The sequence below is a fragment of the Trachinotus anak genome, unplaced genomic scaffold (assembly GCF_046630095.1).
Source record: "Trachinotus anak isolate AG129_WGS33_773 ecotype Australia unplaced genomic scaffold, CSIRO_AGI_Tana_v1 ptg000012l, whole genome shotgun sequence".
In the NCBI taxonomy this organism is placed as follows: domain Eukaryota; kingdom Metazoa; phylum Chordata; class Actinopteri; order Carangiformes; family Carangidae; genus Trachinotus; species Trachinotus anak.
Window position 1 is genome coordinate 3,971 of NW_027273863.1, and position 20,601 is coordinate 24,571.

The following is a 20,601-nucleotide window of genomic DNA, read 5'->3' on the forward strand; positions in this document are numbered from 1 at the left end:
ACATTTACTTTGAACAGATGAACATCACTTTTATTTTAGTTCTTCCAATACATCATGTAGCCAAGCCAGACCATAATGGTGATCATGAAGAGGGCTGCTAAAACAAAACCAACTCAAAGAATTATCTCCAATGTATCCTGTCCAGTGCAGCACTACAAAAAGAAAACATCAATCAGTCATTTTGGCCATTGTTACACAGTGTAGTCTTGAACAGGAAGTATAACACTTACCCCACATTCTCTTCTAGTGCAGCACTACAAAAAGAAGACATCAATCAGTCACTATGGCCATTGTTACACACCATAGTCATGAAAAAGTATAACACTTACCCCAGTATCCACCACAACAACAGTTGGTTGTGGTTCCTGGACAATGTTTTCTTCATCATGGTTCGGAGGAGGGGCCATATATTCAAGGTGCTAGAGTATAAATTAGATTTCATTTTCAATTTACATAATCAGTCTAATAAATACAGCACACTTCATCAAAAAATGAATAACTTGAGATGTTGGTCTTACAAGCCCAGAATGAAGATCAAAGCAAGGTTGACCTTGTGGTACATGGATGAGAAACTTGTGCATTTTCTTTTATCTTCTTTGCGTTCTTAATAAAAGCAGAGACAACATTCATATTAGAATTGGCAGTCAAACCAGACCATAAAGTTGAGACATTTTTTCAAAATCTAGTCTATATAAGTGTTTCCAAATTCCAAATGTTATTTCCTAGTATTAAAGGTGTTTCAATACAAATATTGAAAAGTAGAAATTATTGTAAAAGATTTCTTAGAAAATCAAAATATACATATAAATTATTATGAATGATACTTGGAGTATACCAGAGTATAAGTTTGTCATCTTCCTGCCTGTTTGGTGGCACAATGTTCCACTGTTTGTCCAAATTTTCCAAATCCGCAGAATCAAGAGTGAACTCACAGTTAAGAGACACACTTCTATCTCTAGCTTCATAATAGTAATTATCGTCAGATGCTATTTTTAGAGAACAAGCTTCTTCTGGGGTAAGAACGCATAATATCATCATGGCAAAAGTCCATAACCCGGTGAAATATCCTGGGAGACAGCAATGTTGATGCACAAGCATAATGACGTACTTGGATTGGTGGGCTGCAGATTCAGGTTGCACTGCCTGGGTTTCACTGTAAAATATAAAGGTTAAAGTTAGGGCAGGACTGTATATGGGAACATACATGTTAAACATGGTGCAAGAAAACTAGTCTGTTACAACATATTAGACCTCCTCACACCAGTTTGGCTGAGAGAGAGAGAGTGAGAGGTATCCTCTTAGCCCCAAGACCCCATACATACATCCTCATGAACATCATCAGAGTCACTTTCATGATGAATGAGGGATAAAGAGTTTACTAATTAAAATATCTCAGAAGAAAAGTGTGGTTTAGGAGCTTTTTTGAAGTATTAATGTGTAAAATGAAATCACAGATTTACTGTGTGTGTATGTTTCTTTTAAAATGTTAATAAATGTATCTGTTTGGGTAAAGATGTGTGTGATGTGTGTCCTTAGTCATCTAGGTCATGTTAAAGCAAAGGCTCATCTAAAGTCTGAAGGCAACTGGACTGTTTGAAAATTGTGAGTAAAGTTATGAGTTTTCAGAAAATGCAGATTTAGCATCATTAGTCACATATCTGAGTATTAAAAATATTTGAAGGGTCATGAGCTGATGTAAACTCAATGTCTACATAACTATAATTAGAAATATTATTTACATGTCATATGGTGTCAATTAAAAGAATGTGAGATTGTAATAAATACACAAAGTATATAAAATATTCCAAAGCATATTCTGTCAATGATGTAATACATTTTTTATTGATTATTTCAAATAAGATCTATTTGACCTATGTTAAATATGTAGAGACAGCTCTACAGTAAGTTGTGTTCATAATTGCCAGAGCTCTATAATATTAAAGTAGTGTGCTACTTAATAGCAGAATACATTGTATCAGACTTTTTACAAGTTTTAAACTTTTACTGCAAAAGTGGGTCCTCAGTTCTTACTATACAGAGAAAATGGACAGATTCACTTGCGGAACTTTTACCTCCACCTCCGCCAATCGGAGCTCAGAGATTTCCAAATAAAATAAAACTTAATCTACTAAAGAGACCAAAGTGGGCCACAAATCCACATCTGAACAGCATTTTAACAAGCAAAACAGTAAAAGGGTGGTGTAATTGTGCAGCATTACAGCAACATAACAGAAAAAGGAAACAAAGTGGGCTACAAACCAGAACTTGACTCTTACCTGGAGAAAAGCTGAAATCTTTAATTTTTTCGTTTTTTAAAACACAAAGCAGATGATATTTCGAGGCCAGTTCACATAAATCCACTACGTCACTGACACACTGGAGCAGCCAATCAGCGCAGTCGTTAACTTTTCAGCCAATCGGAGCAGACCCATCTCCTCCGTACACGAAGGGCATGAAGAGAGCATAAGTTCAGGAGGAATCATGGACGCAGGTGTTGCAGCAACCAGCAATCAGGTAAAATCCAAAAATACTGACATGTTGGATATCTGTGGAGTCTGGGCAATGAAGGACTGCTTGTTGTTTTTGTATGGCACATATCATAGGGTATGATGGAAACAGGTCACAGATTATCTCTGTAATTAGTTCACCAATATCTACTATTAGGCTTTTATGAGCAGTATTTTTGTGTCCATGTACAGGAACCTGATGAGGAGCCTCAGACAGCAGGACCACAGCAGCAGGACTCTTCTGACTGCAGCCCTCCAAGCAAGCAGTCTGTGAGGAGTAAGCACAAGTGTCCAATATGTGGGGAACTGTATGCCGATATAGTCCAACATCTGAGAAGCACAGAAAAGGTGGTCAACAAAACAGAGTTGAGTCTTCTGAGCAAGTTTTCTCATCGACAGTAAGTGTCCTGTTTTCTCTTAAGGATGCTCTTAAAGAGGCTTCTTATGGTGCTTTTTCACTATCAATGAAATAGGGTCCAAAATAATATTGTTAATCAGTGTTGTATAGTGAGTTGTTGCTTTTAAAAAATCATTGTAATAAAAGTACTTTTTTCAGATCCAATACTGCAGTATAGATCCTACTTGCTGGTAATATGCCCTTTACAAGAGAAATTCGGGATGTTGGTTGTTAGACCCTACATCCCCACATTTTATTGCTATAACACCCAACTTTTACCTTTGAGACCCTTTATTTATTAAAAATATTAAGTTGGCTAGAGAACGACTGAGACCTCTTTGGCCAAATATGGATGTATGGAGATACAGTCATGACAGCTTTGTCTCACACAACAGGAAGTAACTTAAGTATGACTCCAGCGTTCATGAAATTACTGAAGACCACTTTTTCAGTATCTAAAGGCTAAAGTACCCAACTTTTACCTTTGAGACCCTTTCAAAGACTTTAAAACAAACATGAATTCTTACTGAAAAACTTAATGATAATGAGTATGAGATGATAATGAGTAAACATTTACTTTGAACAGATGAACATCACTTTTATTTTAGTTCTTCCAAAACATCATGTAGCCAAGCCAGACCATAATGGTGATCATGAAGAGGGCTGCTAAAACAAAACCAACTTGAAGAATAATCTCAAATGTATCCTGTCCAGTGCAGCACTACAAAAAGAAAACATCAATCAGTCATTTTGGCCATTGTTACACAAAAAAAGTACTTTTTTCAGTAACAAGTAATGTAATGCAAATGTAAATATTGGTCTGTGATGTATAAGGCTACAACTGATTTTAAAAATTAGATGCGAGGCAGGTCATGAATAGTCTGTATTAGCAAATCTCATATATTTTTAACATTTTTAAGTGTTAAGTGGTTACACATGTTACAAAGAAATGTCTGCATATTTTCTTAGTACTTTGTTTCATTTCACTTCCACACTTCAAAGACTCGAATCAAAGACTCTTCTTGCTTCTACAGTTTTAATGTAAATCTGGACTGCCCAGTGCGTTCCTGCCAGTCTAAATATATTAACCGACTCGACAAGCATCTGCAAAGGATCCACAGCCTGAAGGTAGTCCCTCTGTGTGATATATGTGTGTTGTTGAGTCAGGTCTAGATCTTAAGCCCAGCAACTTTGGTCCTTGTAGTGCTTCTTGTTCTTCCTTGCTGTGTGGTGGGTCTGTGTTCTTCATTTGATCCTTGTGTGGTTGATATAGGTTCAGAAATGCTGTATTTATTTAGTGCTACACATCCCACAGAAACAATATTGCTGGTTAAATAAATGCATGATGCTAAAGGTAATGAAATATTAATAATGCAACTTTTTCAGACGTAATGAAATGATTTACTAAATGTACATTCTGCTTTTTTTTGTAGAAGCCAATGGTTACACTTTACATTCAAAAAGCTAAAGACAGATACATTGCGAGAGAACTGGCCCTCCTACGTGCATCAAAACCCACACCACCAATGGTGTCACATCTTGATGAGGTGGATGATAAAGCGATTGAAGAGGGTGTCAGGAGGGTGATAGAGGCCAGATCACAAGCTGCTTCCCATGCTGCAGCTTCTGCCATTGTGCCTCCTCTTTCGGTCCCCATGTTTAGTACTCCCCTTGCCAGCCAGGCTTCTTGTGACCCAGACACACCAGCTATGCAGGATCCTTCTCCCTCAACCAGCCAGGCTTCTTGTGACCCAGACACACCAGCTATGCAGGATCCTTCTCCCTCAACCAGCCAGTCTTCCTGCTTCACATCAGTGTTATCCCCGATTAAGCTTACCCCAGCCGGAACAGCTTACCAACAGGCCAAGCGAGGAAGAAGGCGTTCTGTCCTGAGGAACCCTGATCCTGGGTGCAGGAACTGCCAGTTTCTCTCTGCTGAACTAAAGGTTGTGAAGGACCTGCTCCAGATTGAAATTGAGAGAAACGATGAGCTCAAGCAGCTTCATTGTTCAACAGTGCGTGCAACTGTGAGTGTTGAGTTATTCCTGTGGTGTACTTCTTAAATGTGACCAATTTTTTCTCTTTACTCTTGATTACAAAAAATCTTCATGTGCTTTTTTCAGGCAGCAAAACATCGCAGACGTGCACCATTTTCCCCCAGCAAAGCCCCTCGCTATGGTGAAGATACCCTCATATCATAGTCACTGTACTAGTATTGAACTTGAAAGATAGGAGATGTTGTTTTAATGTGCAGATTGTAAAGACATCTGAGGTCAATGATTTAAGAAAGAAGACCATGCAAAAATATTTGATTTGCTTTATATTCTTTCCTCTTCAGTAAGATTGGTCGAGGAATTTAGGGGTCACACAGAAGGTGCCAACCCCAGTAGGAAAACTTCTGAAAATGCCAAGCAGCGAGCCAAACATGTTCTCGATTTTCTACAATACATGGCAGACTCAGCAATCCCAAATGTTAACCTTCTTTTCCTGTGTAACCATGCTAGAATCCGTGGGTAAGTACTACACTTAACTCAGCAATTTCTTGAACTCCAGTGGACTTTTTGACAAATTTCAATCAGGCTTCCAACCTCACCACAGTACAGAAACAGCTCTTATTAGAGTGTTAAATGACATAAGGTTGAACACTGAGTCAGGCAAGGTGTCAGTTCTGGTCCTGTTGGATCTCAGTGCTGCATTTGACACTGTGGATCACAGTATACTGTTGAACAGGTTGGAAACTTGGGCAGGACTCAGCGGAACAGTCCCAGAATGGTTCAGGTCCTACCTGGAGGAGCAGAGTTATTTTGGGACCACTGGAAGTTATGAATCTGATCGAATGGCTATGACATGTGGAGTTCCTCAGGGTTCAGTTCTTGGACCCCTTCTGTTCAGTCTATATATGCTGTCTTTGTGTCAATTCTGCAGAACTCTAATGTTGACTACCACAGTTATGCAGATGACACACAGATATATCTAGCACTGTTCCCAGGTGACTACAGTCCAATACAGTCATTGTGTCACTGTTTACAGCAAGTAACAGATTGGATCAACCAAAATTTCCTTCAATTAAATCAGGAAATGTGAACATTTTTAAATCCAGGTTAAAAAACAATTCCTTTCAATGCCTTGCCTTACACTGTAAGAAGCATCAGTGTATTGTAGGGTAGAGGACATGACTTTATTTGTATTTTTGTCTTTCAAGTTTTGTTGCAGTCCTTCAAGAAAAAGGGTTCAAACCAACAACCCAGAGAAGCTATTTGATGGATGCTGTGGCCTTTATGAAATACATTTCAAACATGTCACCACCAGCTGTCAGACTGGGAACAAAAAAAATCAACTCCATCTTGGTAGAGCTGAGGGCGCGGATCAGAGATATTGGCCGGGAAGTGGTCGGGCACCAGCTCAGTGTGAGGCGAAGTAAATCTGGTAAGTTTAACATTCAAAACTCCACCTCCAAACATTAACATCATATCAGTAAAAGCAGAGAACATGCATATAATAAATGCTATTTGAAATTTCAGAGAGACTGGTCAGGGCACAGAAGCATGCATGCTTTATAGATGAGGCTCCGAAGAAGATCACTGCAGTACTGGGTATGGATCGTTGCTCAGCATAAGTTTCAGATTTGTAAAAATAAGGTTTATTTAATGTTACAGGGCTTCTCCAGACTCAAACTTTGGGTTAAGATACTGTTCTGCAGATTTTACATTACATCTACAAACTGGGTTTTTATATATGGGCTGGTCTGGTGGATTGGATGTCCAATTTCCATAGTATAATATTGTGCTTTGCTGCTTTTGTGTGGCCAATGTGTGGTCCTTAGGTAAAGAACATCATGATTGCAAGCTAATGCATACAATGTCCATCCTCTGCTTTTACAGTTGACCTTGAGAAGCATCCAGAGGATCGAGCACATCTGAAAGAGTTTTTTGGACTGTTGGGTGGATATATTATTGCAACAACTGGCCACCGAAAGGGTGTTGTGATCAACATGACCACAAAGGAGGTCAAGGCAGCAGAAAAGACTAAGCAGGGTGCCCGCATCATCCGTGTAAGTGCAAACATTATTCAGTCAATCAATCAATCTTTATTTATATAGCGCCAAATCACAACAAAGTCATCTCAAGGCACTTTACACATAGAGCAGGTCTAAACCGTACTCTTCAGTATCTTCTATTGCAAAAACTGAAAGGACACAAGAGTATCTCTAAAAGTAGAATGGGAGGCAGAGCCTTCAGTTATCAGGTTCCTCTCCTGTGGAACCATCTACCAGTTTGGGTACAAGGGGTAGACGCCCTCTCTACATTTAAGAGTAGCTTCAAACTTTCCTTTGTGATAAAGCTTATAGTTAGGGCTCCAGCTCCAGTTTATGCTGCTATAGGCTTAGACTGCTGGGGGACTCCCATGATGCACTGAGCTCCTCTCTCCTCCTCCCTCTTTCTCTCTATCCATCCATCTATATCCATTAACATTCATGTACTATTAATTCAATTCAATTCAATTCAATTTTATTTGTATAGCGCCAAATCATAATATACATTATCTCAAGGAACTTTACAGGGTAAGGTCAAGACCTTACTTTGTTACAGAAAAAAAAAACCCAACAGTTTCCACAACGAGCAAGCGCTTGGCAACAGGGGGTAAAGGAAAAACTCCCTTTTAACAGGAAGAAACCTCCAACAGAACCGGGCTCAGGGTGGGCGGCCGTCTGCCTCGACCGGTTGGGTTTAGGAGAAGATAGAAAGAGGGGGAGGGGGAGGAGAGGGGAGAGAAGAGAGAGAGAGAGAGAGACCAGGAACAGCTGTGTCGGTAATGGTGTTATCAATAATAATGACAGGTAACAGTGGTTAATAGTAAAGATGAGTAGTGGTGGATCTGGATCCTGCTGCTCCCGAGGCAGAGATACCTGCAGAATGAGGAAAGAGAGAGGGAGAGAGAGGAGAAGCACAAACTACGGGAGAGAACAAATACAAAGTTAATGGCATGAAGTCATTGAGAGAGAGAGGGGGAGAGAGACAGAAATAGAGAGAGAGCGCCCAGTGAATCATGGGAATCCCCTAGCAGTCTAGCTCTATAGCAGCATAGCTAAGGGATGGGTCAGGACATACCCGAGCCAGCCCTAACTATAAGCTTTACTAAACAAGACAGTTTTAAGCCTGATCTTAAAGGTAGAGAGGGTGTCTGCCTCCCGAACCCACACTGGGAGCTGGAGAACATCACAGGAGAGGAGCCTGATAGCTGAAGGCTCTGCCCCCCATTCTACTCTTACAAACTCTGGGAACCACAAGTTGACCTGCATTTAGAGAGCGAATTGTCCTATTGGGAAAATAGGGAACTATAAGCTCTCCAAGGTACGATGGTGCCTGACCATTAATGGCTTTGTAGGTGAGGTGGAGGATTTTAAATTCGATTCTGGATTTTACAGGGAGCCAATGCAGAGAGGCTAACACAGGAGAGATGTGATCCCGTTTCCTAGTTCCTGTCAGTACTCATGCTGCCGCATTCTGGATCAATTGGAGGCTTTTTACTGAATTTTTGGGACATCCTGACAATAAAGAGTTACAGTAGTCCAGTCTTTAGGTAACAAAGGCATGAACTAGTTTTTCAGCATCCTTTAGACATAGAATGGGTCTGATTTTAGCAATATTGCGCAGGTGGAAGAAGGCTATCCTAGAGACTTGCTTTATATGTGAAGTAAAGGACAAGTCCTGGTCAAAAATGACACCAAGGTTTCTGACTGTAGCACTGGAGGCCAAGGTGATGTCATCCAGAGTCAGTATATTATCACATAGTGTATCTCTGAGGTGTTTTGGGCCAATTACAATAACTTCAGTTTTGTCTGAATTTAAGAGTAAGAAATTACTGGTCATCCAGATTTTTATGTCCTTAAGACAGACCTGAAGCTTGGCTACCTGGTTAGTCTCACCTGGCTTCATGGATAAGTACAGCTGGGTGTCATCTGCGTAACAATGGAAATTAATCTGGCGCCTCCTAATAATGTTTCCCAGAGGGAACATATATAGACTGAAGAGCATTGGTCCTAGCACAGAACCTTGTGGAACTCCATGACTGACTTCTGTGATGATAGAGGAGTCATTATTAACATGAACAAACTGGAGTCTATCTGACAGATATGACTTAAACCAGCTTAGTGTGGTTCCTTTGATGCCGACCATATGTTCTAGTCTCTGTAATAAAATCTTATGATCGATCGTGTCAAATGCAGCACTAAGATCTAGTAGGACAAGTACAGAGACAAGTCCATTGTCTGAAGCTTTGAGGAGATCATTGGTAACCTTAACCAGAGCTGTTTCTGTGCTATGATGGACTCTAAAACCTGACTGAAAATCTTCAAACAAACCATTCCTGTGCAAATAATCACATAACTGGTTTGCAACAACCTTCTCAAGGATTTTGGAAATAAAGGGGAGGTTGGATATAGGTCTATAATTGGCTAAAACATCAGGATCAAGAGTAGGCTTTTTAAGTAGAGGTTTAATTACTGCAACTTTAAAAGCCTGCGGTACATAACCTGTTGATAAAGATAAGTTAATCAGACTTAATGTAGAGGTGTCGATTAAAGGAAAAACTTCTTTGAACAACCTTGTTGGAACGGGGTCAAGAAGACAAGTCGATGGTTTAGATGACGAAACTGTTGAAGTGAGCTCAGGGAGATATACAAGAGAGAAACAGTCAAAATATAAGCCAGTTACAGTCGACTCTGAGGCTGCTGAACTGGACAGTACATCTGAGCCAGCTGTGGGGAGGAGATTTTTTCTCTAACAGAGACAATTTTATCTGTAAAGAAGCTCATAAAGTCATTACAACTGAGGGCTAAAGGTATAGATGGGTCAACAGAGCTATGGCTGTCTGTCAGCCTGGCTACAGTGCTGAACAGAAACCTGGGATTGTTCTTGTTTTCCTCTATCAATGATGAATAATAGGATGTTCTGGCTTTACGGAGGCTTTTTTTATACGCCAATAGGCTGTCTTTCCAAGCCTTTAGAGATTCATCCAGGTTAGTAGAACGCCACCTTCTTTCTAGTTTCCTTGAATTTTGCTTTAAAGCTTGTGTTTCTAAGTTGTACCATGGAGCTAGCCTTCTCTGACTCACTATTAATGCATTTGATAACCTAAACTCCTTCCCAGGAGTTGTCTGTGCTTTCTCATTTGACAGGTAATCTGGGGCTGTAGACGTCGGTGTATAGATTCCTGTCCTGAACCTTCTAACTTCAATGTTGTTTTTCAATGTGCTTCTCTCTCCTCTCTTTCCTCTCTCTCCTCTCTACCAACCGGTTGAGGCAGATGTTCTCCCACTATGAGCCGGGTTCTGGTTCTTAGCTTTCTTACCTTTAAAAGGGAGTTTTTTTCTTGCCACTGTCGCCAAGTGCTGCTCATGTGGGAATGTTGGGTCTCTTTAAATGAAACCTGAAGAGTCTAGACCTGCTCTATGTGTAAAGTGCCTTGAGATGACTTTGTTGTGATTTGGCACTATACAAATAAAGATTGATTGAGTTGGTCAGAATGAAAAGTCGTCTTTTCTGAATTATTAGGTTGGACAGCACAAGACTCAAAGGTACTTTGGTGAAGCAGCTGTACCCCTCAATCCAAGCGAATATTCCTGGTTGCGGCGTTACAACCGGCTTCGATGCAGAATTGAAGGAGGTGAAAAGGCTTCTACCTTCTTTCACACGACCAGTGGAGGCGTCCTGCTGAAGCTGTCTGAATATTTCAAGGAGGCCTGGGAGGGGATGGGCTTGGGGACAGCCCCAACTTTCAACATGCTGCGCTCCTCTGTTGCCACTTATGTAAGATAACTTCTCATGTTTTTTTATTGAAAACAATTAAGTGTCATGAAAAGTTAATTAATTTTGCACTTGTATGTATTTCTTTTTTAAATTCATTCCTCCAGGCCAAGCGGCAGTTGGGCCATAAAACCTACCAGAAAGTGGCCACTTTCATGTGTCATGATGCAAATACAGCAAAAAGATTTTATCAAGGTTTTTTCAGGAATATAAATCAATTCCAAACCTATTTTTTATTGTAGTATGCATCAACTTTTATTCATTTCATCCATTTCTTTGCACAGCGGAGGACCCAGCAGAGGTCACACTCCAAAGCAGAGGATTGTCAATGATGGCAATTTCTACATATGCAGCAAAGAAAAGGAAATGCAGAGAGAAACACAAGAAAGACAACACCATGACCACTGCTTCCTCAGAGGATGAAAGGGAGGACAAAGAAGCTGCACAAATTGAAGACAATCAAGGGTTTGAAGAGGAGGTGCAGGAACCATTGGGTCAAGAGAAGCCTGTGAGAAAAAGGCTGAAGCTGCACCAGGTGAACAGCAACAAGACTCTTGTGCCGTCAGATCAGCAGGTGAGACATGTGAGTAGCTGCAGTGTTTCCACACGCAAATTAAAATACGTCATTCTAAAATTAGCTTAATATACTTTATTTTTCCAAAAAAAAAGATGGTGAGCTCATCTGATGAGGATGATGCTGAAACAGAACATGATCCTGAAGAGGACAAGGAACATGTGCCAAAAAGACCTTACCAGCTGCGTGAGAAAGGGGTATCTGTGACTTTGAACCAACAAACGGTGAGTTTTGACAGTTTTCAGTACTTCCACATATTACAAAGCTTTTAATATTATTTTGACATTTTTTAAAAAACAAACGGTGATCTCTGTTAAACAGGATGGGACTTATAAAAAGGAGGTTGAGTACACTTTCCAGAAAAGAGAGGTGAGAGTAATAATTAGATTCAGTGCTTCCCCACATTCTACTAGCTTTCAATTCAAAATCATTGAAATGAATCTTATGTTACCTAAAAACAGTGGTTGAGTTCGTCTGAAGGTGATGGCTCTGCTGATGAATGGAAACCCACACAGCAGGAATCGGAGGATGATTCTGAAGAAGAGGAGAAACAGGTCATACAAAGGGTTCACAAGGTGGCCAAAAGAAAGAGGTCTGAGAGCCCCGTCCTGCAAAGAGAGGTGAGTCATTATCAGTGTAAATGCTTTTGAAGATACTAAAAGCTTTCAGTCCAAATGAACAAACTATCTTTGTCTTTCATAAAACATCAAATAGGCAATAATCAAATCACAAAAAGCTAAAGTTTCACCACATTAGCAAAATAAAAACTTGAATCTTGGCTTTTAAAACCCACACTTGTCCATTTTTTTTGTTCTTTAATTCATATTGTTAAATTAACAGGATACACAAGCATTGATGAGCCAATCTCCAGACCTAAATCTGAATGCAGCCATGGTTCCACTGAGTGCTGTCATTCTCAAGACACCTGTAGTAAGTATAATGTCAACATGTACCACCATATACCACATATAACACAAACAAGAAAAACTGTTACTCATGTATAGTCAGTAAACAGACTTGTTCAGAAATCAGGTCCATTCTTTACAATAAAGGGACTCTTACATAGGTGTTGGATCTTTGCCATTGTGTGTAGGTGATAAAATGGGTTTCTGTAGGGCCAACAAATCTAAATGATAACGTTTGACTGTGAAGTAGATCTGCTCAATTTGTGATAATAATTAGTGGCTTTCTAAAGTGTTTACAACATGCTTTGATCTTTTCCTACAGAAAGACAAGGTGCCAGTCAAAGTCCTTCCTGGTGTAAGAGCACTGCACTCTAAAACACACTTGAACATCCGAGCTAAATGAGCTACATGACCTACAATATATTTTCACATCTTATTTCTTTTTCTTTTTTAGATGCAGCAGACTTTTGTAAGCCCAAACACAGCAAAGATTTTGAAAACTCACTCAACAAAAACTGTGTGTGACCGAGTCAATATGATGAAATGGAAAATTTTCCACCAGTCACCTCTCTTTGAAGTCACCATGCCAATATCTGGTAATTATGGGAAAATATGACAAAGTGGAGTAATAGAGCCTGGACAAGAAAAGTTGCATGTATTTATTTATGTATTTATTATACACTTTTAAGGTGACAACATTAAACACCAGGCTGGATCCACAGTTGGGCAGATGATTCCCTCAGGTAAATACATAGTACAGTGCAAAGGATGAATACTGATACAGTTTTCAATAGTAACCAATCACTATTTACTTAACTTAAGGATCCATGGTGGAAACAGTGTGCAAGGACTGGCTGTTGGAGAATGAAGTCTCAGTGGGAGACACAGCTTTGCACAAGAGCCTGCCTGAAGAAAGGGGGGGAGAATATGAAGGACAAGAAAAAGAAGGTGAAGTGGATGAGGGCTCTTTGGAGAAGTCAAAGACTGAAGGTGAAGACAGAAATAAGAAAGAAGATAAGATAAATAAAGGACAAAAGACAGAGAAAGAGACACAGGAAGAGACTTTGGAGAAGATGGACAGTGATGGTGAAGAAGGACAAAAGACAGAGGAAAAGATACAGGAAAAGTCTTTGGAGAAGATGGACAGTGAAGAGACTTTGGAGAAAATGCACAGTGATGGTGAAGAAGGACAAAAGACAGAGGAAAAGATACAGGAAAGGGGAAGGGAAGAGACTTTGGAGAAGATGGACAGTGAAGAGACTTTGGAGAAAATGGACAGTGATGGTGAAGAAGGACAAAAGAAAGAGGAAAAGATACAGGTAGAGACTTTGGAGAAGATGGACAGTGAAGATGAAGAAGGAAAGAAGAGAGAAACAAATATTCAAGAGAAGTCTTTGGAGAAGATGGAGGGTAAGAGTGAAAAAGGAAAGAAAAGAGAAACAAAGATTCAAGAGAAGTCTTTGGAGAAGATGGAGAGTAAGAGTGAAAAAGGAAAGAAGAGAGAAACAAAGATTCAAGAGGAGCCTGTGGTGATTACGAGGAGTAGGGTTAAAGAAGTGCAAAGGAGAAAGATAAAAGAGAAGTCTTTGGAGAAGATGGAGGGTAAGAGTGAAAAAGGAAAGAAGAGAGAAACAAAGTTCCAAGAGAAGTCTTTGGAGAAGATGGAGGGTAAGAGTGAAAAAGGAAAGAAAAGAGAAAGATTCAAGAGAAGTCTTTGGAGAAGATGGAGAGTAAGAGTGAAAAAGGAAAGAAGAGAGAAACAAAGATTCAAGAGGAGCCTGTGGTGATTACGAGGAGTAGGGTTAAAGAAGTGCAAAGGAGAAAGATAAAAGAGAAGTCTTTGGAGAAGATGGAGGGTAAGAGTGAAAAAGGAAAAAAGAGAGAAACAAAGATTCAAGAGGAGCCTGTGGTGAGGAGTAGGGTTAAAGAAGTGCAAAAGAGAAAGATAAAAGAGAAGTCTTTGGAGAAGATGGAGGGTAAGAGTGAAAAAGGAAAGAAGAGAGAAACAAAGATTTAAGAAGAGCCTATGGTGATGCGGAGGAGTAGGGTTAAAGAAGTGTAAAGGAGAAAGATAAAAGAGGAGCATTTGGAGAGGAGTGAGAGGGAAAGTGAAGAAGGAGCAGCACAAACCTGGAAGATGCCTTTTAAGAGAAGGAAATTTCAAGAATGACAGGGGAAGAAATGAGAAGGCAGGAGGAAATAGAAACTGTTCAAAACATTCAGAAAAGGGGAAAATTATGCACTTGTATTAAAATGTTCAGTCCTTACAGCGTTCATTGAATTTGATGTTCAATAAAACTGTTCAACTTGCAAAATAGTGGAATTTATTTTCCCCAATTCATAAGTCCAGGAATCCTAGCATTTAAATGTTTACAGGGTTTAGCTAAAGAGTTTTTTTAAATCTATTTTTCTCTGTCCGCTTTTCTAATCGTGAAAAGATTCAATGTAAAGATTGGTCCAAAAGCCCTATACTGTGTTTTCTATGTTCAACAAGAACAAGAAGAGAAGGTAGTTTTCATATACTCCCACTAATGATGCAGGGAAGTAAAAATGTTTTATTTTTCAAAATTTGCTCCAATTAAGACCCCAGAAAAGGGGGTAAGCATTTGTTGTTCTCTTGGGTTACAGACCACTTTCTCAGTATAGTAATGCTAAAACATCCAGCTCCTACACCAGAGATACTCCTATCTAGAATCCAGAGAATCTGCCTTGTATTTCCAGTGTCAGTTCTTTCAAGGTGCTTGGGGGGTCATGAGGGTCCCCAGTGTGGGGCCCTTGGTTATCCTGGCCATTCACAAGGCCATAAAATGCATCCCACCTTAATCTAGAGATCATGAGGGCCACCTGATGGGGGGAGGAGCATGACATTTTTGAGAAGGTAAGCATGACTCCAAAGTATCAGAGGTCTTGAGAAGAGTTGTTGGGTTTTACATCTATTTAATTTGAGGCCTATTGTCAAAGACTTGATCTGTTCTTCCTGTGTTCTCATTTGGATCCTGAAGCAGTAATGAAGCAGTAATTTTTAACCATGGTGGCTCTATGCTCAATACTGTAAAGATCAATATATGTATTTATATATATTATATTCAGTTACATGATAGTATGCGTTTAAAGAGGCCTAGAATCACCACAGGTGACCAGCCAACTGGCTGAGGCCTAAGAAGTGAGACAAGTCTTATTTTTCCTAAATTATACCAACAGACAGATTAATATAATGTAGTACTGAATTCTGTTCAATCAAATACGGGTTTATCAACTCACAGCTTTTAGTGTGAAGCTGAGGTGTTAGTAAACACAAGTAACAATGATACAAGTACCTATAGTGTGTCCAACAAAACAGGAAATTAAAACAATATAACCCGAGAGTTATGCATCTTTGTCACTTCAACCTAAGAATATACTGGATGCTACATGGGCCCCCCAGCTCCTTTGCCCTGGTACATAGAAAGCTGAAATTCACAGGACATGGTCCTTGGGGGGCCTAGATAAGGTGTATAAATTTTGGTGGATGTAGCCCCAAGGGTTCACTTAACAAGCTAATCCAGCACCAACACCTACAGATGGTCTAAGGGTATATAGGTCAAAGGGCCTGGATCTTTCTTGGCTCAACCAGAGAAACATTTTTTCCTCTCAAGCTAGAAGGCTGAAAATTTTGTCAATGATTCTGCACTCCATGTGGACCAGTCAGGTGGTGGTTTGAACCCTCTCAGTCTTTTCATCTGCCCATGAGGGGTCGCTACATTCTCATTTTTTCAACAGTTTCAGGCACATAACTTGGCCAATATAGGGAAATTGGGTCAGACCCAACACTGCATTTCAATGTCTCAATAGAAATCCATCATGTATGTACAAACAAACCCCTTTTAATAAAGGGACTATTACTGAAATGTTGGTCTTATACAGGGAAATTGGGTCAGACTCAACATTGCAGTATAGACCCAACATCTTCACATTAGTCCCTTTTGTGGAAAAAAAACTGTGGAAAATAGGGTCTAATATGGAGATGTTGGTTCTATACTGAACTTTTGCTCTCTTCATGCCCTTCATGCGCACAGGAGATGGGTCTGCTCCGATTGGCTGAAAAGTTAACGACTGCGCTGATTGGCTGCTCCAGTGTGTCAGTTATGTAGTGGATTTATGTGAACTGGCCTCCATGTATCATCTGCTTTGTGTTTTAAAAAACATAAAGATTAAAGATTTCAGCTTTTCTCCAGGTAAGAGTCAAGTTCTAGTTTGTAGCCCACTTTCTGTTTCCTTTTTCTGTTATGTTGCTGTAATGCTGCACAATTACACCACCCTTTTACTCTTTTGCTTGCTAAAATGCTGTTCAGATGGGGATTTGTGCCCCACTTTGGTCTCTTTAGTAGATAAAGTTTTATTTTATTTGGAAATCTCTGAGCTCTGATTGGCTGAGGTGGATGTAAAAGTTCCGCAAGTGAATCTGTCCATTTTCTCTGTATATTAATAACTGAGGACCCACTTTTGCAGTAAAAGATTAAAACTCGTAAAAAGTCTGATACAATGTATTCTGCTATTAAGTAGCACACTACTTTAATATTATAGAGCTGTGGCAATTATGAACCCAACTTACTGTAAAGCTGTCTCTACATATTTAACATAGGTCAAATAGATCTTATTTGACATAATCAAAAAATGAATAATGCTGAAATGCAGTTTTACTTTACACAAAATCCCAAGCCTACACAAATAACGTTTTCAACATTGTGAAAATATATGAAAACATAGACAAAATTATTGTAGCAATGTTTGCTAAGAAGCTGGTATTTTCATTGTGGTTCTACCAAATCTAGTAATTACAGGACTATGAAATAATCAACTTTTAACCTGTGTCATCACTTGAAATTCCTGAATGCATACAGAATATTCAAGTAAGCAATATGAAAGTCTTTTACTGAATTGAAAACATTAATCTGCAGGACACAAATTCTTGAATACATACATGCACAGTGTTACCTGTTCATGCATTCACAGTCCTGCAGTGTTAGAAATGTGAAAGACAATGACATATTAGAAGGTACAGTAAATTAAGACCACGGAATGATTACAAAGTTGTCATGACCATATATCCATACTTGGCCAAACAGGTCTCAGTCGTTCTCTAGCCAACTTAGTATTTTTAATAAAGGGTCTCAAAGGTAAAAGTTGGGTGTTTTAGCAATAAAATGTGGGGATGTTGGGTCTAACAACCAACATCCCGAATTTCTCTTGTATAGGGCACCAGCAAGTAGGATCTATACTGTGGTGTTGGATATACAGTATAAACCCAATATCTCCATATTAGTCCCTTTTGTGGACAGAAAACTGTGGGGAATAGCACCTAATAAAGACATGTTGGGTTTATACTGCAATGTTGGGTCTGACCAATATCTCAGTAGAAATCCATCATGTATATACAAACCCCTTTTAATAAAGGGACTATTACTGAAATGTTGGTTTTGCACAGGGAAATTGGATTTTATTTGACATAATCAATAAAAAATGTATTACATCATTGACAGAATATGCTTTGGAATATTTTATATACTTTGTGTATTTATTACCACTCCCCTAGGATGTTAGTGGGCTTTTGTGATTGTTGTAGCTTAAAATGCTGGATTTTGTGGAACCTTTTAAAAAAAAATGTGTTAAAAGTTGTGATATTTGTAGGCTTTATTGTCTTTACATCACAAGAGAAAGGGTATTTTAAACAATATCACATTCTTTTAATCGACACCATATGACATGTAAATAATATTTTTAATTATAGTTATGTAGACATTGAGTTTACATCAGCTAATGACCCTTGTACTTTTCAGTACTTATATTGAAACACCTTTAATACTAGGGAATAACATTTGGAATTTGGAAACACTTATATAGACTAGATTTTGAAAAAATGTCTCGACTTTATGGTGTGGTTTGACTGCCAATTCTGGTATGAATGTTGTCTCTTTCCTTTTATTAAGAACGCAAAGAAGACAAAAGAAAATGCATGTCATCCATGTACCACAAGGTCAACCTCGCTGTGATCTTCATTCTGGGCTTGTAAGACCAACATCTCAAGTTATTCATTTTTTGATGAAGTGTGCTGCATTTATTAGACTGATTATGTAACTTGAAAATTAAATCAAATTTATACTCTAGCACCTTGAATATATGGCCCCTCCTCCGAACCATGGTGAAGAAAACATTGTCCAGGAACCACAACCAACTGTTGTTGTTGTGGATACTGGGGTAAGTGTTATACTAAACAATGGCCATAATGACTGATTGATGTCTTCTTTTTGTAGTGCTGCACTAGAGGAGAGTGTGGGGTAAGTGTTATACTTCCTGTTCATGACTACACTGTGTAACAATGGCCAAAATGACTGACTGATATTTTCTTTTTGTAGTGCTGCGCTGGACAGGATACATTTGAGATAATTCTTCGAGTTGATTTTGTTTTAGTAGTCCTCTTCATGATCATCATTATGGTCTGGCTTGGCTACATGATGTTTTGGAAGAACTAAAATAAAAGTGATGTTCATCTGTTCAAAGTAAATGTTTACTCATTATCATCTCATACTCATCATTAAGTTTTTTGAGTAAATTCATGTTTGTTTAATAGTCTTTGAAAGGGTCTCAAAAGTAAAATTTGGGTATTTTAGCCTTTAGATACTGAAAAAGTGGTCTTCAGTAATCTCATGAATGCTGGAGTCATACTTAAGTTACTTCTTGTTGTGTGAGACAAAGTTGTCATGACTGTATCTCCATGCATCCATATTTGGCCAAACAGGTCTCAGTCGTTCTCTAGCCAACTTGGTATTATTAATAAATAAAGGGTCTCAAAGGTAAAAGTTGGGTGTTTTAGCAATAAAACAAAAATTTCTCTTGTATAGGGCACATTACCAGCAAGTAGGATCTATACTAATACTAATAAATACTAATAAAGACATGTTGGGTTTATACTGCAATGTTGGGTCTGACCAATATCTCAGTAGAAATCCATCATATATGTACAAACCCCTTTTAATAAAGGCACTATTACTGAAATGTTGGTTTTATACAGGGAAATTGGGTCAGACTCAACATTGCAGTATAGACCCAACATCTTCACATTAGTCCCTCTTGTGGAAAAAACTGTGGAAAATAGGGTCTATATGGAGATGTTGGTTCTTTACTGAACTTTTGCTCTCTTCATGCCCTTCATGCGCAGAGGAGATGGGTCTGCTCTGATTGGCTGAAAAGTTAACGACTGCGCTGATTGGCTGCTCCAGTGTGTCAGTGATGTAATGGATTTATGTGAACTGGCCGCGAAGTATCATCTGCTTTGTGTTTTAACAAATGTAAAGATTAAAGATTTCAGCTTTTCTCCAGGTAAGAGTCAAGTTCTAGTTTGTAGCCCACTTTCTGTTTCCTTTTTCTGTTATGTTGCTGTAATGCTGCACAATTACACCACCCTTTTACTCTTTTGCTTGCTAAAATGCTGTTCAGATGTGGAATTGTGGCCCACTTTGGTCCCTTTTGTAGATAAAGTTTTATTTTATTTGGAAATCTCTGAGCTCCAATTGGCGGAGGTGGAGGTAAAAATTCCGCAAGTGAATCTGTCCATTTTCTCTGTAGAGTAATAACTGAGGACCCACTTTTGCAGTAAAAGATTAAAACTCGTAAAAAGTTTGATACAATGTATTCAGCTGAAAACTTCTTTTTTAATCAGAGCTAAGCACAGTCTTGTGAATAATATTCCGATTATACTTCATGTTCACTATAATACTTGTGTAAAAATTCACAACTTCAAAAATGAGGCCCATTTAGTTGAAAATGAATAATGCTGAAATGCAGTTTTACTTTACACAAAATCCCAAGCCTACACAATTAACGTTTTCAACATTGTGAAAATATATGAAAACATAGACAAAAATTATTGTAGCAATGTTTGCTAAGAAGCTGATATTTTCATTGTGGTTCTACCAAATCCAGTAATTACAGGACTATGAAATAATCAACTTTTAACCTGTGTCATCACTTGAAATTCCTGAATGCATACAGAATATTCAAGTAAGCAACATGAAAGTCTTTTACTGAATTGAAAACATTAATCTGCAGGACACAAATTCTTGAATACATACATGCACAGTGTTACCTGTTCATGCATTCACAGTCCTGCAGTGTTAGAAATGTGAAAGACAATGACATATTAGAAGGTACAGTATATTAAGACCACAGAATGATTACAAAGTTGTCATGACTGTATCTCCATATATCCATACTTGGCCAAACAGGTCTCAGTCGTTCTCTAGCCAACTTAGTATTTTTAATAAATAAAGGGTCTCAAAGGTAAAAGTTGGGTGTTTTAGCAATAAAATGTGGGGATGTTGGGTCTAACAACCAACACTCCAAATTTCTCTTGTATAGGGCACATTACCAGCAAGTA

The 20,601-nt window shown here is 38.8% G+C and overlaps 1 protein-coding gene and 3 long non-coding RNA genes across 4 annotated transcripts; 3 read left to right on the forward strand and 1 right to left on the reverse strand.

The window, feature by feature from the left end:
* Positions 1–256: 256 nt before the first annotated feature.
* Positions 257–2,415, reverse strand: LOC139629543 (uncharacterized). Its single transcript, XR_011692996.1, has 3 exons — positions 2,277–2,415; positions 1,109–1,153; positions 257–603 (listed from the first exon to the last, which is right to left on the reverse strand). It is a non-coding gene; the product is annotated as an uncharacterized lncRNA (long non-coding RNA).
* Positions 2,416–3,614: 1,199 nt separating this feature from the next.
* LOC139629862 (uncharacterized) lies at positions 3,615–7,620 on the forward strand. Its single transcript, XR_011693064.1, has 3 exons — positions 3,615–6,330; positions 6,426–6,497; positions 6,786–7,620. It is a non-coding gene; the product is annotated as an uncharacterized lncRNA (long non-coding RNA).
* Positions 7,621–9,609: 1,989 nt separating this feature from the next.
* On the forward strand, positions 9,610–12,743 carry LOC139629435 (chromo domain-containing protein cec-1-like). The gene is made up of 8 exons (XM_071492042.1): positions 9,610–10,712; positions 10,817–10,904; positions 10,994–11,283; positions 11,379–11,507; positions 11,605–11,652; positions 11,745–11,903; positions 12,124–12,213; positions 12,511–12,743. Exons 1-8 carry the CDS (start codon positions 10,656–10,658, stop codon positions 12,589–12,591), a joined length of 942 nt encoding a protein of 313 aa, XP_071348143.1. The 5' UTR covers positions 9,610–10,655; the 3' UTR covers positions 12,592–12,743.
* A 1,144-nt stretch (positions 12,744–13,887) lies between these two features.
* On the forward strand, positions 13,888–18,507 carry LOC139629243 (uncharacterized). Its single transcript, XR_011692932.1, has 3 exons — positions 13,888–18,233; positions 18,333–18,422; positions 18,479–18,507. It is a non-coding gene; the product is annotated as an uncharacterized lncRNA (long non-coding RNA).
* The last annotated feature ends 2,094 nt before the right edge of the window (positions 18,508–20,601 follow it).